The sequence below is a fragment of the Exophiala aquamarina genome, assembly GCF_000709125.1.
Source record: "Exophiala aquamarina CBS 119918 chromosome Unknown aczIA-supercont1.1, whole genome shotgun sequence".
Lineage (NCBI taxonomy): Eukaryota > Fungi > Ascomycota > Eurotiomycetes > Chaetothyriales > Herpotrichiellaceae > Exophiala > Exophiala aquamarina.
The window spans coordinates 1,673,821-1,690,722 of record NW_013550587.1 but is presented as its reverse complement, the minus strand read 5'-3'; the positions used below and the strand labels follow the sequence as shown (position 1 = coordinate 1,690,722).

The 16,902-nt window shown below is 49.9% G+C and overlaps 6 protein-coding genes across 6 annotated transcripts; 3 read left to right on the top strand and 3 right to left on the bottom strand.

Moving 5' to 3' along the window:
* Nucleotides 1–912: 912 nt before the first annotated feature.
* A1O9_00596 (arginase) lies at nucleotides 913–1,890 on the top strand (the record flags this gene model as incomplete). Its single annotated transcript, XM_013409759.1, has 1 exon — nucleotides 913–1,890. One exon carries the CDS (start codon nucleotides 913–915, stop codon nucleotides 1,888–1,890), a length of 978 nt encoding a protein of 325 aa, XP_013265213.1.
* Nucleotides 1,891–4,205: 2,315 nt separating this feature from the next.
* On the bottom strand, nucleotides 4,206–6,015 carry A1O9_00595 (uncharacterized protein; the record flags this gene model as incomplete). The annotated part of the gene is made up of 3 exons (XM_013409758.1): nucleotides 4,206–4,495; nucleotides 4,563–5,252; nucleotides 5,358–6,015. 3 exons carry the CDS (start codon nucleotides 6,013–6,015, stop codon nucleotides 4,206–4,208), a joined length of 1,638 nt encoding a protein of 545 aa, XP_013265212.1.
* Nucleotides 6,016–6,816: 801 nt separating this feature from the next.
* On the bottom strand, nucleotides 6,817–8,640 carry A1O9_00594 (aspartyl-tRNA(Asn)/glutamyl-tRNA (Gln) amidotransferase subunit B; the record flags this gene model as incomplete). The annotated part of the gene is made up of 2 exons (XM_013409757.1): nucleotides 6,817–8,279; nucleotides 8,328–8,640. The coding sequence occupies 2 exons, from the start codon at nucleotides 8,638–8,640 to the stop codon at nucleotides 6,817–6,819; spliced, it is 1,776 nt and encodes a 591-aa protein (XP_013265211.1).
* A 678-nt stretch (nucleotides 8,641–9,318) lies between these two features.
* Nucleotides 9,319–11,205, top strand: A1O9_00593 (uncharacterized protein; the record flags this gene model as incomplete). Its single annotated transcript, XM_013409756.1, has 1 exon — nucleotides 9,319–11,205. One exon carries the CDS (start codon nucleotides 9,319–9,321, stop codon nucleotides 11,203–11,205), a length of 1,887 nt encoding a protein of 628 aa, XP_013265210.1.
* A 418-nt stretch (nucleotides 11,206–11,623) lies between these two features.
* A1O9_00592 (uncharacterized protein) lies at nucleotides 11,624–14,773 on the bottom strand (the record flags this gene model as incomplete). Its single annotated transcript, XM_013409755.1, has 1 exon — nucleotides 11,624–14,773. One exon carries the CDS (start codon nucleotides 14,771–14,773, stop codon nucleotides 11,624–11,626), a length of 3,150 nt encoding a protein of 1,049 aa, XP_013265209.1.
* A 431-nt stretch (nucleotides 14,774–15,204) lies between these two features.
* A1O9_00591 (uncharacterized protein) lies at nucleotides 15,205–16,593 on the top strand (the record flags this gene model as incomplete). Its single annotated transcript, XM_013409754.1, has 1 exon — nucleotides 15,205–16,593. One exon carries the CDS (start codon nucleotides 15,205–15,207, stop codon nucleotides 16,591–16,593), a length of 1,389 nt encoding a protein of 462 aa, XP_013265208.1.
* Between the last annotated feature and the right edge of the window lie 309 nt (nucleotides 16,594–16,902).

Here is a 16,902-nt window from a genome sequence, read left to right as displayed (position 1 = left end):
TGCCATAACGGAAAGGAAATTGTCGAGGCCATTCACGCCTTGCTACATTTGCTGAGGAAGGAGTTTCAATTATCAATTATTATGTCGAGGCTCGACAACACCTGTACTTAGGGGAAATGAGGATGATTACGTCGGAAGCTTTGTCACTTAACAACCTAGCCTGATGATCCCCGGTGGCACCTATGCGGGTAATCCTGCGCTTAGGGGATACCGAGATAAGAGGCCCCTCGGGCCCCAGACCGCCCGAGGTGGCCCTCCTATCACCCCAGCAAGCATCAGCGAGCCCACCTAGCACTGCCGAGAGGACCCATGCAGCTAAGAACTCCAAGTGACCAGTAAGCCTGAGATGTGCCCCGAACCTTACTGCCACTAACCTACAATGCCTGAAAATCCCATGCTTTAAGAGCGGGACCTGACTTTGGGGTGGCACTTCCTCGTCATCTGGGCCAGGGATCATTTTTAGTGAGATTCTTCCGACTCCGAGGGGCAAAAAAACAATAGAATGTGTAAGAAACCCTTCACCACAAGGTGCTACAATTATTATTTATCTTCACTCCTTTCCCACAGTGTGCTCTTTCGTCCTTTTTCGGTGTTCTTGTACATTCCTCAGTGTTTCTTAATTCTGGTTAGTTCATTTCCACGCTTTGAAATTTACTGGGAGGCCGTTTATCTGCTATCCACTACCACAAGACAATAACTACATAAGACCGTGCACTTTGTCCCGACGCCGACGCGCTAGGTCGACTCTTTCCTGTTTCTTTTGCCTCATTCCAGTATAACAACACATTACCCCAAACCGATCTCCTTTGGATTGTCACCATGCATTCTACATCACCTGAAAATTCCACCCGTGCCCATCTCAACGGAGCCGCCTCGAACGGCCACAGCTATTCAGCTGACTCCAAATACGATATGAACGCCCCTTCCACAATCCGCCAAAGATTTGTCTCTGCTCCGTCCGATCTAGGTGTTGTGCTGGTTGGATTCTCCGGTGGACAGTGTAAAGAAGGCGTCGATGCTGCCCCAACTGCTCTTGTAAGCGCAGGCCTATTGGATCAAATCAGCGATGAACTGGGCTACAAACTCCACGGCGATACTGAAGTCCACAACTTCAATGAGATGCGGATGGATGACGACGAACCATATCGAGGCATGAAGAACCCACGCGCCGTTTCCGCTGTGACAGAGAAATTGGCAGCGCAGGTATACGCACAGGCCAGGGAAGGCAGGATGGTACTCACACTGGGTGGTGATCACTCAATCGCCATCGGGACAATCGCCGGCACAGCCAAAGCTATCCGCGAGCGGTACAACGGCCGGGAAATGGCAGTCATCTGGGTCGACGCCCATGCAGACATCAACACACCCGAGACCTCTGATTCCGGAAACGTGCACGGAATGCCGGTGGCATTTGCGACAGGGCTGGCAACATCCGACAAGAAGGAGATGTTTGGATGGTTGAGCGAGGACCAGCGCATCAGCACACGCAAGCTCGTCTACATTGGCCTCCGGGACGTGGATCGGGGCGAGAAGAAGATCCTACGCGATCATGGCATCAAGGCATTCAGCATGCACGACATCGACCGTCATGGCATTGGCCGCGTTGTCGAGATGGCACTTGCTCACATCGGCACAGATACACCCATCCACCTTAGCTTCGATGTCGATGCCCTGGACCCAATGTGGGCTCCTAGCACTGGCACACCGGTGAGAGGGGGCTTGACCTTACGCGAGGGCGACTACATCGCCGAGTGTGTGCACGAGACCGGCCAATTGGTCGCCATGGATCTGGTTGAAGTGAATCCAAGCCTTGAAGTCGCGGGCGCCAGTGAGACTGTACGTGCTGGCGTGAGCTTAGTGCGGTGTGCTCTGGGAGATACATTGCTGTGAGAGCCCCTACAAGGTTTTGCATGATTGGAGCAGATCAACGAAGTGATGAGCACATGGTGGAATGTCCGAGTGAACAATGGTGAGTATGCTAGGTGTGCCCCCGTTGTGCCTTATGTAGGCCTCTCATCTCTTTTTTTTCAAGTTCCCTGGGTCTAAAGAACCAGGTCGAGCTGGCGCAGGATCTGGCGTGGGTATAGATTGGTTGCCCTTCCCATGCGCGGAGAAATCTCCAATGTACGTTCGTCGCACCTGGGAGTCAACGCATCAAAATGGAAAAACCTGAAAAGGAGAGGGATACCAAGAGATATCCAACCAATCTTAATAATTCAAAGCTCCCGAAATGCTGGTAGATCAGCGTACTAATGCTGTCCCGGACTCCCCACTCAACTATGTAGTCATCCCTACGCCAAAGGCGCGCCGAATAGGGTAAAATTGCCAATATTGTGATTCTGAATGAGGAAATCAGGCCGCCCGAATCAGGCCTTTCCTGAGGCAGCAGCGAACTGTCGTTCTGTGGCACATCACAACCTCGATCTTAGGAGTAGGCCTCACGAAAAGAATCAGTGCGGATGGGAATATGCCGACTGTGGGGAAGATATTGAGGTACCTACTCGTACTTTACTCGTATTATAGGCTCACGATGAGCCGGCAAAAAGCATTCTCCGAAATGATGTAGTACATGACTGGCCCAAGCTCCAGAGGATCACGTGCGTCCACTTCTGGATTAGGGAAGATTGCCAACCTGTTTGGGAATTGTCCGAGGCTTTCATGAGCCAGCAAAGTCACTGCACCAAGCGCGGAGCCCCTACGCAAAAAGTGATTCCCTTCGTTGAGATAGTTGCGGATGGTAACTCATGAACTTTGGTCGCGCACTTTGAAGGACGCGATGTCTGCTTCGAGATAGCGTGAGGTAGATGATGATCCAGAAACGAGAGGTTCTGAACCAGCAAAAAGGAGATCTGGCTGCAGGGAAAAGCGCAGTCACGTGCATGGCCTATATCAGAAGTCGATTTCTCATTTGGGGATCTTCGTCCCCCAGCAAAAAGCAATCCTGATCGCAAAGGACCCATGTCAAGTTTCAAGAGGTTTCTGAGCGCAAATGGCCCATGTCGCCCCTAATTGGGTGGTCACCAGTTCCATTTCCGGGGTTTTGGACGCCCAGCCAAAAAAAAATTTGTGATCGCAAAAGACCCATGTCAGGTTTCAGGTGACTTTGGTCGCAAATAGCCCATGTCGCACCTAATTCGGGTTCCCCACAGTCCCTTTATGGGCTTTGGAGGCCCAGCAAAAACAAAATTTCGATCGCAAACGACCCATGTCGCACCTAACTCAGGATGGCCTATTTCTCGATTAGGATATCCGCAGCATTGGTTGACGTTTTGGACCGGAGACAAGACGTGAGAGACACGAGGACGTGCATATGCAGGCTCTACTATTGCATTTGCTGGGCTTTGACTGTCCAAATAAGGATATCTTGAGTCTGGATCGGGATATGTGGCGTCACCATCTCGACTCCGGTTACCGCCATGCATCAAACTGACCAGTTAAGCCTGTCCCACCAAGAAGGGCAACCGATTACGAGAAGATTTCCCGATCGAGAACTCTTGTTACCCCAACCCGGTGTTTCGCAACCCACCAAATACAAGACGTCAAAATCCCACTTCCGCTTCCCAAACGCGGGATCCCGCGCCTTTTTCTTCGGAGGCCTCTTTCCCAAATCACTGGACTCAGCAATCGGCGTCTAGATAAGAGCCAGCCCCTCAACGGCTTGGATACTTAGTGACCGACATAGTTTGGCCATTCGGCGGCTTCCCCTCGGCGGCTTCCTGTCATAGACTAGCATTACATCTTGTGTTCGGCGCCGAGAGAGGGGCAGTCAAGTCAATCAGGACTTTCTTTCACCAACGACACTGGCCAAACCAGAGTCTGAAATCCACAGAGTCTAACTGGCAGGGAGACACAGCCCGTTGCTTTCGAGCTTCACTTACTACATTACCTCATTTGGCTCGTTGCCGATTCGTTGCCTGTACGAGAAGGTGACGGAGACATAAAGGTTCGTTCGAGGGCAATACTTCACTTGAGCCCAGATTGGTGGGGAAAATAGCAGCAGGATGTCCAAGTGCATCTGCGCGATTGGCCAAAGACTACCGTGTAAGACAAGCTTCATCGTCCTTCCTCTCATTTTTTCGGTCTTCCGCTTCGACCGTGTCCTTTGGACTCTACGTCTTCCTCCCACATAGATGACTGGAATGCACCCCTCCCCCCTCCCCGAGTCGGTCGTCGCGACTGAGACTTGTCCGTTGGAACTCCTATTCCTAATCTCGCTTCGTGAATATCATGTCAATGTCTCCCAGACCCATGGTAAAGTGATCCTTGGATTCCTTCAGGAGTCTGTTTCCATCCTCACCTGGGGCCAAACGGACGTCAAATTTGCGGATCAGGTTAGCGGTGAGCAGGCGTATTTCTAGGTATGCTAAATTTTTGCCGATACATCCGTATGGCCCGGTACCGAACGGACCCCAGGCGTCTTTGTGTAGGACAAGATCGGGTCGCGAGGTCCATCGCTCTGGGATGAATTCGTACGGAGACGGGTAATTGTCCACATCTATGACAAGCACGAGGGAATGTGGTTAACCAAAGTTCTTGCTGCAGTTGGGAAATATGCTGCTTACCACGTGCCATCACATATCCAGGCATCTGTATACAGACATTTCCTGGTATGTATTGGTCTGCAATCATGACGCCTTCCTCTGGTGTCTTGCGGAAAACACCACTGGGTACTGGAGGATTGAGCCTCAAAGTCTCGTTGATAGCTGCATTCAATAACGGTGCGTCCTGAATCTTGACATGTTCAATCTTCTCGCCTGGCTTCACTAGCCCATCAAGTTCTTTGCGGAGATTCCGCAACAGCTCCTTTTGAGTGGAGATGTGGTAGAACAAGTGAACCAAAGTTGCCGCGGTTGTATCACTGCCGGCCACGATAATGAGCCTTGAGTCACCTTGCAACATTGGAAATTGCACGCGTCGAGTAGCTTCATCGCCTTTCTGGTAATGCTCGATCAAAGTGTGGGTTATGTCTTGATCCTTCATCTTTCCCTGAGCTTTGATACGATCCTCGAGTTGTTCCCCACAAAAGTTGATGAATTTCCAGTAGTCAGCAGCTAGACCGGGGATAGCTGTGATGACACGGAAGCACCAGACTGGGAGGCCTAGTCCCATGGGGTCCATGCCACCATTGAGTAATTTGATGGCCCAATGAAGTTCACCGGCCTCTAGCATGTTGTAAGATTTGCCGAAGGCCAAGTCACCCATGACATCAAAACTATATAGATTGAACCATGTTGACATATTGACTGGTTGACCTGTGGAACCACAGTGTTAGCGAGGGATAGAGCAAGTTTGTGTGCAACCATTCAGCTGAGAGACCGTTGCACATCCATGGACACAGTGCCATGAGGGTCACTCACCAGTCGACCCTTCCAATTTTTGGAGCAAGAGGTCGTTATATTTCTCAATGCGGTTTTCATACCCTCTCAGAGATTTGTCACTGAACGCAGGTGACCAAATCCGGCGGCGACGATCATGTTGAGCACGGTCACGACAGGTATGCATGCTGATCAATGGCACATCTTGGGCGTACCATTGAGCCTTGGTACACTTGGACTTGGGACCTGCAATAACTTCAACACCATCAGGGTGAATAACGGATACGTCGTGAGGACCGATCCGTACGAATTTGCCATAGCGTTCATGGAGCTCGAGGAGGTTATGGCAACAGTCCAATTTGGCTGCAACACGGAAGACGAAGTTGAACTTGGAGAGTCGTGCCCAGTACGGTCCAGGAATCTTGTTCAAGGGGTTGAAGAAGAGGCGGTAAATAATCAAGCTGCTATAGAGACCAGCAAGGTAGAGGCCAGCATACTTTACCGTGAAAGCTAAAGCATCTTGGGTGGGAAGGTTACCATAGCTTGATTTAGCAACAGTAGTGATCATACAAGCCAGGAGAAAAGCCTGCAGGTATCTGAGAGGATAGATATCGCGCTCCCCAAGCTTGAAGAAGAACAGATGAGACGCGACACCAGCTAAGGCCACAGCAATTGGCAAATTGGACTCTAGTGCTGCCATGGTTAAGGGCAAGCTGAGGTACAGAAGAACCGTGAAGATAGCAGGGCCGGGAGAAAAGAAGAGCGACGATTGCTTAATAGTGAGTGCAGTTTAGGCTACTTCATTATATCTGAGTCGATGCAGCCGAGCACACATGAACCCATGCCGAGGAAGGATTGCAGGATCTGGTCAGTAATGGCCAGGGGAGTAACTTCAACGATATACTAGTAATATCTGCTCCATGTCGGCACTGTGCTACTACAACGAGCCTCGGGTACCAGTGATGGCACGCATTTTTGAATGGGGATATCTCGTACAGTATGCAATTCCTGACCACCGTGACCATTCCCAAGCGACTGCTCGTTGTCACAGAGAAGGGCGCCCGTTCTGCATAGTGTTTTGCTTGGCCGCTACCAGTCCACGAATCTCGGCTTGGACCAAACCTTCCCGGGTCACTGAAAATGCGGGGTCTCCAGAAGTTGGCGTGCTTCTTCTTGATGTCGAGCGACACGACTCGAACTGACTCGAACTGCTCGAGATACTTATCCTCCCATCTCGAGGTATGAAGTGGGGTATTTCCATTTCGAGGTCTGCTTGTGTCTTTGATGTAATCTTTAAGGGTTTGCATTGGTCCATATAGTCCGCCGACCGCAGCACGTGATCCCCTTCTGACATCCACTTTCCAGCAGAACGAGTCGACCCAGGGGCCAATGCTTTGACGCTCGTTTTATCTCAGGAACATTCCGGATCAGAGGACTAGTGCATACGAATTCTGGTCTTGTGTAACAGGGTTTTGCGCAACGGTCGGAAGAAAAGGCCAGTTCATTTTTCGCCCAAGATCAGTCGACGAAATGCTCTTTCAGCTTCTTGTGGTTTCATGTTTCCCTTGTCTGGATGTCTAAACATTTGGCCCATAAGAAACTGCAGCTTGCCCATCTTCTTTTTCTCGCGTATATCTTCCACGTGCTGAGGGTATTTGTCCATGATTTCCCGCGCAATTGACTCATACTTCGTGTCAGAGAGATTTTGGAAGTGCAACTGCTCCTCATCAATGATGTCCGAAACTAGACGTTTGTCGCCGTTGTATTTCATTTTCAAAACAATCTTTGCGGAGCCGCCAGTAATCTTACCGAGGCTTGACAGAGACAAGATCTCCCCGAGTTGGCTTGCAGGGACCAGTTCTTTTGACCATGGTTGATCATCTGAGGACAAAAGCGCACCGAGTTCGTGTAGAACCCAATTTGCGACGAATTGTCCAACAGATTCTTTGGGTATCGGACGGTCGACAGCCCTGATGAACTCTTGCACAACTTCCTGGAAGTAGATCATCCTTTCACCATCGTCCAGAGCACAAAGAGTCTCAGCGTCAGTACTCGACAATCCATACTCACAGATGAGCAGCTTGACCAATTTTTCTGGGGACGGAGGAAGGGTTGACGCGAGGCGATCGACGAGAGACTGGTGAATATACAACGGAGGAAGATCAGGGTCAGGCATATACCGATAGTCGACCTCGCCTTCTTTGCCCCTTAGTCTTCTGGTCTCACGTGGATTTGTAGCGGACCATCCACGCGTTTCCGCCTGAATGCTGCCACCACTTTCAAGCACGCTAATTTGACGGTCTCTTTCAGCCTTGATGGCCTCTTCGATCCCCTTGAAAGTACTAAGATTTTTAATCTCTGTCCGCTGACCTAGACCTTGTACGCCTGAGTACGAGAAGCTCCCTTCTGCATTGCCTTTGCGTCGCACAGATACGTTCACATCGGCACGAAGACCGCCTTCTTCCATGCCAGTTGTAACTGCATCTACTGCATAGAGAAGTGCTTGTAGCTTTCGGACATATGCGGCGGCAGCTCGAGGAGAATGAAGATCAGGTAAGGAAATGATCTCGATAAGAGCAACACCAGAACGATTGAAATCGATCAGAGTTGTCTCGCCATCTTGGTCCTGTGATCTTGCGGTGTCTTGCTCCAACTGTACTTGCTTTATCCCCACCTTGATTTCTTGATTCTCGGGTAGACCATCGGCAGAGTTAATCTTGAGAAAGCCATCCTTCGCGAAAGGATGATAGTATTGAGTGATCTGGTAACCGGCAGGCTGATCGTGGTAGAAATAGTGCTTTCGATCGAAACTGCTGATTAACTGTACGTTGCAGTCTAGCGCAAGGGCAGCTCGAAGTGCAGGGATGAGAGTACCGGCTTGTAAGACTGGCTGGCTTTCCGGAACTGCAGTATCGAAGCAGGCAAGCTGGGTGTTCGGGTTCAGTGTCGGGGCCGCCGGGGCAGCTTCAAAGGGTCAGCGGACGAAGACCAGAAAGACGGTCGCAGACTTACTTGAGAAAAGCTTGTGAGAAGTATTTAGCTGAGCATGCACCTCGATTCCAACCGTCAAGTCCCAGCCATCAAGAACATCTGGACTTTGAACGCATGTTGCGGCCGTCGCAAGCCTGGCCGTCCTAGCGGCATCTTTCAATTCCTTCCTCAGAGGGTTGCGATCGTCTTGTAATACCGGATTGCTGAAGTGCAAACCCCGGCCAGGTGAGACTCGTTTTAAGTAGAACGGGGGTTGAACATCATAGGAACGTCGGCATGCAAGGTGCAGGAACGAAACGCCCTGTGGAACCCGTATCATCCATCTTACGGGCATGGGCTAGTCGCTATAAATGCCACAGCATAGGAAACTGACAAGTAATGTCGAATTATAACCTATAGGTACTTACTGTAACATTTCTCAAGTTCTGGAGTACAGCACTGCTGTGCTAGTGCTGAGTAAAACGGTAAATAATGTAGTGAAAACTGTCGGTATGCTTGACCGTATCCCGGATGAATGATCTTCCGCGAGCCACCTGCCCTCCGCTCTGATATGGAGTAATTAATGAGTCGTTTTCTCAACACTGCAATTTTTGATGGGCATGTTGTGTCACCTCTACGAGTAGGCTAGAATGTTATGTGGAACAAGATGTGTTTGTCCAGGTATATGAACTAGCTGGCTGATGGAGATATTCTCAATGCCGTTGGACTTCCACAGCCATGTTTGCTTCCTAGCATAACCTTCTGAGCACGGATTCAGCGACCCTTGCTGTCAACCAGATCCTTTTCACCAACGGATGTAGCTCGTGCTCGACAAACAAACTCAATTCCCCTCCCTCAATTGCCATTTACAAGGTCTATCAGTCCTTCTCAGCCTCTAGAAACCTGGGGCATGATACTTCAATAATGGCTTGGGCAATCCCGTCTGTTGCGCTCTCCACATCAACTTCCTTCTCGGCAACCTGAGTGGCACGTGTTTCTTCCTCAATCAATTACTAGGACTGCAGCCTTGAGTATGGCTGTCTCTATCACATGTGGAGCACTCCTTGGTGCCGGAGCATTATACTTCACCTACTCATACGTGTCTTCCCCCAGCCGCGATCAGGATGAGATTGTTTTGGAACAACAACATCCCTTGCTGAAAGATCACTTGTCTACACGATCATATACGACACAGCATGCAACCTACAATTCTATCAGAACATTCTATCATGCACATGTACACGCAGAAAAACTCCAGGCAATAGCAGACCTCCCATTACTCGTCTTCATCCACGGGCTAGGAGGTTCCTTGCCACAATTTGCACCATTGCTCGGCAGTTTAGTGAACATCGCACCCTGCTTTGGTATTGAATTACCTGGCCATGGCTCGTCGGACTTTTCACCAAAGAACTACAACGCTTACACCATTGAAGCATTTGCAGGGCTGTGGTCTGTTGCCATTCAAGACATTTGTAGAGAGCACGGGCATCAAAATGTTGTCATTGTCGCACATAGTATGGGCTGCTCGATTGCCGCCCTATTATCAACGGCAGAGCCTTCGCCCGTCACGGTAGCAGGAATCATTGGTATCTGCCCAAAAGCCACCCCCCCCTCAAAATCTGAAACGGTCCATGCGCGAAGGCTTTTGTCTCTGCCAGATGTAATGCTCGATCTGCTTCGCATGGTTGACCGCAGGGGTGGCATTAACTCCAGCAGTGTTAAGAGAATGGCAGGGGAGGCTGCGGGTATAGACCTAAGACGACTTCAGCTGGGCTACAACAAGAGTTTCAGGACGCCGGTCTGGAAACGCTCAACGATAGGATGCCTACCCCAGTACAGCCCTACAGGCGAAGCTGTAGGTGGCCTACCTGGAAAAGAAGTCTGGGCAAAGATACGGGTCCCACTCTTCCTTATTGCAGGAGAAGCAGATACAGTCACCAAACCCAAGGAGGTAGACACAATCATGTCCTTTTTACAAAGTCGCAATGTCGAGAGCAACGCAAAGCTACCGACTAATGACGACACCATTCCAGTTTCAGACGGACCACTGAGGGCTAAGGCACAGAACTCCTCAACGGAGACTTCTTTTATATTAGACACAGCCTCAAATCTGAAAACAGCTCCTTCCGCAAGTGAAGCACGAGCTGACGACCGCCAATTCGGAGTGGCGCCTTCAACGCGCGAGCTCTCCAGCCATCATTCCAATATCGTAAAGACCGCCATTCTACCTTCACCAGCCGCACACGCTTTGATGTACGATCACTCTACGTACCGAACAGTTGCCGGCCTCATCGAAGACTTCCTCTCCCGCTATGTTTCTCCACAACTGAGTCTTGGCTGGCAGTTGCAACAATTGACAACAGCAGGCAAATGGGACGTCAAGAACCTGGAAAAATGGAAAAGAGTCACTCCCGTCTCGGACCTCATCGGCACCGACGGCATTTTCCGCGCCTTGAAAACCCTGCGCGAACAGGATGAAGAGCACTCGCCGGGCGAATTTCTCAAGAAGTGGCGTGATCGAATCTTCGCCATCGTTGACATCTCTCACGATAGCCCGGTCTACGACACCAAAGCCCTGGAGCGTGGCGGAGTGCAGTACCACAAGTTCCCCACCGTCTCCAAGGTCCCGCCCACGCCAGTCGAGGTGCAGGATTTTATTTCCCTCGTGGACCGTCTGAGGAGTGAAGAAGGACATGAAGGTAAAGCCATCGGCGTACACTGCCACTACGGCTACAACCGGACGGGATTCTTCATTGCTAGCTATCTCATCGAGAAGATGGGATATCGTCCCCAGGACGCCGTGGACGAGTTTGCAAGGGCGAAGCCGCCCGGCATTAGGCATGATCATTTCATAGATGCTCTGTTTATGCGCTATCATGTCGGCTTGAAGAAGGCTCCGACCATGAATGGCACTCCCTAGGGCCTCGAGCGGTTTTGACTGTCTGGAGTTGGGAGACATTTGGAAACTGGCTAGCGAGAGGCTTTGAATTGTTCATATTTCTGAGTAAGAACGGTCGGCATAGAACTAAACTGAACTCTGTTTTCCTTTCTGTGGCTTCTGAATGTCTGGGCTCTTGTATTCTTCTGTGCTACATCCGCGGGCGCACTCGCGCTTAGGCTCTGAACACTACCTGGGACGGCGTCCTACTTCTTCACTGTTATCGAATGGCACCTGCCTCATGAGAGCATGAAGACAAGGATACTGCCGCTCGTGTGTGAACATGTCCATATGGTATTGGCCCCATCAGCCACAGCACGACATTTTCTATAACTGTCTCACACCCCAAGCAACGTCATCGTCATCGTCATCATCATGAGCGTGGCTCTTCATTCCAATCTCAGAGCACCTTCAAATCGACAAAGGCTTTGACGACCGCGGTGTCGACTCTACTCAACCACTCGCGCTCAAACATTTCGACACCCCCGACTCTCTCCATCAAACCTTTCAATCTCTCAGCGATGAAGTCACGGATGTTCATCATGTAGATGGGGTCCTTGTTACTCAAGACTCTCTTGCGGCCGTCCTCGGGCGTCGCATCCGGCCAGTCGGGCACATCTGTCGCCGGCCTGTTATGCCAGAGGTAGTCTCCCATGCTCTCTTCGGATGCCTCTTCTCCTAGCTCCACCGCTATGTCAGTCCACGTCGTCAAGAATGATTGGATGTTTTCGAGCACCAACTGAGGGACCGGTGGTGTACCGGCGTTCAGCAGGTTGGTCAGGGCGAGCACATGTAACTTTTTGCGTAGAACGTCGCCGATATTGTCGATCTGCGCGAGCCATTCTGTCACAAGCCATGCTGGGGTCGAGAGAGAGGTCGAGGAAACGATGTTGGTGGCGGAGATTGCCTGAATTGTCGCGTCTGGAGAGAGTAAGACCAATCGTGATATCAAGGTGAAGAGACTGGATTCTCCTGGCCCGATGATGTCGGGAGGTTTTCGATTCGGCCGTGGGTCTTGGTGATATTCATAAGCCTCTTTGAGGATTTCCAAAACAGCAGCCAGATACCCGGAATTGAGCATCGAGGTGAGAAGGTGATTTAATGCTTCGCGCGAAGGAAGGGTTTGTTCTGTTTCTGCAGCTATCGTTGCAATCAGATTCTCAAGAACATGTGGCGCATGTGACGAGTCTCTAGCTCGACTTGAAGACAGCATTGCCAGGAGAGACTTCATGGATGTGAGGAGTGGATTGAGAAATTGAGAAGACAAGACCGTTGTCGGCGATAATATCGTATACGATTCTACAATCTCAAATATCTGTCTCAAGAGCTCACTCCCTGTTTCCAAGAGTGGTAGAATGGACTGAGACAATGCCAAAAGACCCTCCGAAGGAGCATCTGAAGGAGTTTGCTGTAGAATAGCTGCCCACAAGTCGAGAGAATCCTCTAAGAGGTAGACGATAGCCTCAGAGTCCGGCTGGATAGAGTCATGGATAATGGGCAGGACAGATGCATGATAAGAAAGACTCTTTTGGCCGAGGCTGGTGACTATCGCTGTGATCATGGTAAGAATTGCTTGTTTCATAAGATGTTCTTCTCCAGATTCAGCCCAAAGTTGGGGCAGCATGGACATAATACCCTGTGCGTAAGGTTCGATGTGACCTTCGAGTTTCGTGACTGCAACTCTAACAGTCTCCAGTAAAGCCATTTTGGTTTCAGATAATTCGGTCCTTGCTATCAGCGCCATGAGGCTTGAAAGCAGTGGTGTTGCGTATGGTTGGAAATCATTGTAGTTGAATTCGAAAGGATCAAGCACCATTCTCAGTTGTCTACCGGCTGTAACTTGTACCACCTGATCGTTCAATTGCTCATCACTTGTAAGTAGGTGCGTGAAGATTTGGTAGACTGCCACTCGGTCGAGAGTTTCAGGTTTGATCGGAACCCACTGCCCGAGAAGGATTGCAGTACGACGCCGCAGAAGGTTGTAATTGGGCTGGACCATTTGTACCTCAGGCACCAATGTTGTTCTTAGGAAAGCGTTAAAATCGAGCACATCTTCAATGCAAGCCGCCGCGATGCCAATGGCTGAATACAGGCTATCCTTGAGCAAAACATTGTTGCTTGAAGTCGTTGCGTACTGTTGGAACACATCCAACAATCGAGGAACGAGGAGTTCCTTGAAATTGATGACCAGATCGAGAAAGAGTTTCTCAGAACAAGATCGAATTGAAAATTCCCAAGCATCTGCAATTTCTTCTTCTCTCCGTTCCCACTCGTCAGGCTCTTCCTCCCAATCTCGTAAGTCTGATGGTCGCAAGACGAAGTATCTTGTGACCAACAACTCCATGAGGCGGAGCACGAAGTCGTTTGTGAGGACCGTATCCTTGATGTGGTCTACTGCATTCTTTCTGTCATCTTTGTCTTGTGGTGTCTGATATTTGAAGGTCTGCACCGGGTTGAAAACCATTTTCAGACAAGCCCGAAACAAGAGGAGTGCTTTGAGCGCGAGCTTTTCTGTAGGTGACTCTTCAGTGTTGTCGCCATTCCGGTATACATTCCAATCAAAGTTGCCGTTCAGCGCGGACTTGGCGTCAGTCTGGTTGATAATGTTCCAGGAATGATTAAGGATGTCCATACAGCCCAGTAGCACAAAAGAGGCTGGGTGGTTGCGAGCCATGTCTAAGTAGAGCTTAGATAGCTGCAGAAGGTGCTTCATGAAGACTGTCTTGAGTTCGGCGGAGGAAGTGCGATTATAAGAGGTCCAAAAGGCATCTTGCTGGGTCTGGAGGAGGGCCCAAAACTGTCGGACATCTTCCTCACGATGGGGACTCTCGAATCCAACAACGAGCAATCTTCTGAGTGTCTTCAGTGCAGAATGGCTATTGAGAGCACTTGTCATATCAGCCTGAGTCTGATTTAAATGCCACCTCGAAACCAGGCTGATGTAAAGGCTGCCAAGGACTTGCAAGAGTTCCGAGGCCACTTGTTGGAGGCTCTTTTTCGTTCTCTGCAGTCTTCCTGAAGCGAGCTCTTTAATCACCTGCAGAGTAATAGTCAAGATATTTGAGGTGTACAGAGTTGCATTAGGGTCCTGGCTTGTATTACGAAGGTGTTGAATAATGACTGGAATAACATCTGGCCAATCATGAGGAAACTCGTATCGAACGATCTTCGCCAACATGAGAGCATTGTGAAGAGAGAGGGCAGAAATCGGTTCTTTGACACCAGCATCAATGGATCTAGATCTGATCTGATCCTTCTCAGGCTTGGCTATGGTGTTAGTTGCTGTTTTCCTCCAGTATTTATCGATTCCATTCTTCAATTGAATGATCGCTTGAAACCGGACAGCTTCGTCAAGAGAGAAATCAGCGTAGACATCCTGAAGAAGTGCGTAATAGCCAGGAGTCTTCTCCCAATTACCAATCTGTTGGGTGGCAGCTTTCAGTGCTTGCGGGGTCGGGAAACCTCTGGAAGCATTTGCAAGGGTGGAGATGACAGCCTGCCTGTTCAATGGGTTGGTTTCTCCTTCAACTTCAATGGCAAAGGAAGGCATATTTGTGAATTAGGCTAGGGGGTAGTTCTCAACATGACTCCGATGACAGAGAAGAAGGAGTTGAGGAGTTTTCTACAAGGAGAGAACGTAGTATTGAGAATGTTTTGGTTTTTGAACAAATCTTGAGATTGATAGGAAGGCTGACACAGTAGTGAAACAAAAAAGTTTGGCACGTCTGATTGGACAATCGACCGGCCGGCCCGCCAAACCTGCCCTTTCTCGTCATTTGAGACACTAGCGAGTCACCAGGCTCATTAGTTACCTCTTAGTCGGCTTAGCTCATCTATCACATTCTTAACCGTCCCGATGCCTCGGCTGCGCTCGTGGCTCACGGCTCGTTCGACATTTTCCACCTTCAGCATGCCTCATCTTCGCGCTCCGGTTGATTGATAACTACACCTGTTCTTCCCGGCTCGTGGTATGCAGTTCCAATGTCTCATTCCAGTTTCGCCGCTGCCCAAGAGCGGATCCTAGCCCAACAAGCCGCCAGACAGCACGAAGCTCTCGCCATCCGCCAGCAATCAAACCTCTCAAGCGGAAGCCGTACCACTTTGACACGTCTCACACTCTCATTACGCCCTGAACTCTCTTCCTGGTGGACAACTCTGCTCGACTCAGAAGGCACAAGGCCCGCATTCCGAGTAGGCCAGGTGGACGCTGAACTGCTTGATGAAGAGTTACTGGGATTGTTCAAGACGCAGGTCGGAGATGCTTTAAAGTATTTAGGGCCTCATTTTCAGGATGACTGGTCACAAGAGATCCTCCTCGCTCTTCGAGCCGCCTTATTCAAACTCTCGATATGGGACAATGACGCATCTTATGGTGCATCCTTACAGAACCTGCGATATACTGATGCCCGTCAAGCCGGACCTGCATTACCCAAACCTACGAAATGGCAAAAGACACTTTATGGCCTGATCACAATATTCGGCCGTTATGGGTGGGATAAGTGGGAAGATTGGCTTATTGATCAGGAACGTGGATATACAGCTCCTTCAGACACTGTCCAACATCTGATGCGACTCACCTCTTTTGTCTCTACCACCCATTCAATTGCCGCCTTCATTTCATTTCTCGTCTTTTTGGTAAACGGCAGCTACCGCACTCTCACGGATCGACTTCTTCGATTGAGACTTGTTTCGCCATCGAATCAGGTCAGTCGTGAGGTATCTTTCGAGTACCTCAACCGACAACTGGTCTGGCATGCCTTCACGGAATTTTTGTTGTTCCTTCTTCCTCTCGTGGGGATTAGCAGATGGAGGAGATGGCTTTCAAGGGCGTGGAAACGAACAAAAGCAGCAATGAGATCAGAAGTTGGGGAAGAGGATGAAAATAATGTGAAGACTGGCCCATTGTCCTTCTTACCCGAGAGGACCTGTCCCATATGTTATCAAGACCAGAATCCCACGTCGACGTCTGAGGCCGAAATACTTGGTGCAAATGCTGGAGCGGGTGGCGGTGTCATCGGCTCAGCTACCACGGATATTGTCAATCCTTATGAGACAATCCCTTGTCGATGTATCTACTGCTTTGTTTGCATTGCCACGAAGATTGAGGCTGAAGAAGGAGCCGGTTGGTCTTGTTTAAGATGCGGAGAAATCGTTTACAAATGCCGTCCATGGAATGGTGATATTCTTGTTGAGAAGAAATCAAGCAACAAGCCAGGAAAATCGGTTGGATTTTCTGTCTCGAGTAATGACATTCCTGAATCACAGGAGCAGTTTGTACCCGATGAGACACTTGAATCAACCGACTCTTTCCCCGCCTCCAGCCAGTGGTCTATGGCAGATGATAATACGAGTGAGACCTCGGAAGCTTGAGCGACCAAAGGAAAATCGGCGTTACTTGTGCCCAACAGCAGGTGTGGCTTCGAGTACAAAGTCTGCTCTTCAAAGGGCCATGCCTCAAAGAGAACAGATCATCTTAGCTCAGTTTGCAACGCACATAAGTTGTTCATCACCGCTGAATACGGTTGGTCTCAACATCGCAGCTCGACTATAATACCATCTTGCAGTTGTTGTTGGCCTCCCACCCAGCTCCACGGACTATCCAACTTGACCACAGGGTACACCCACTGCCTCTTTACCTGCTATGGTGTGGTGTCGGGATAGTTCGCTATGCCTGAAGGC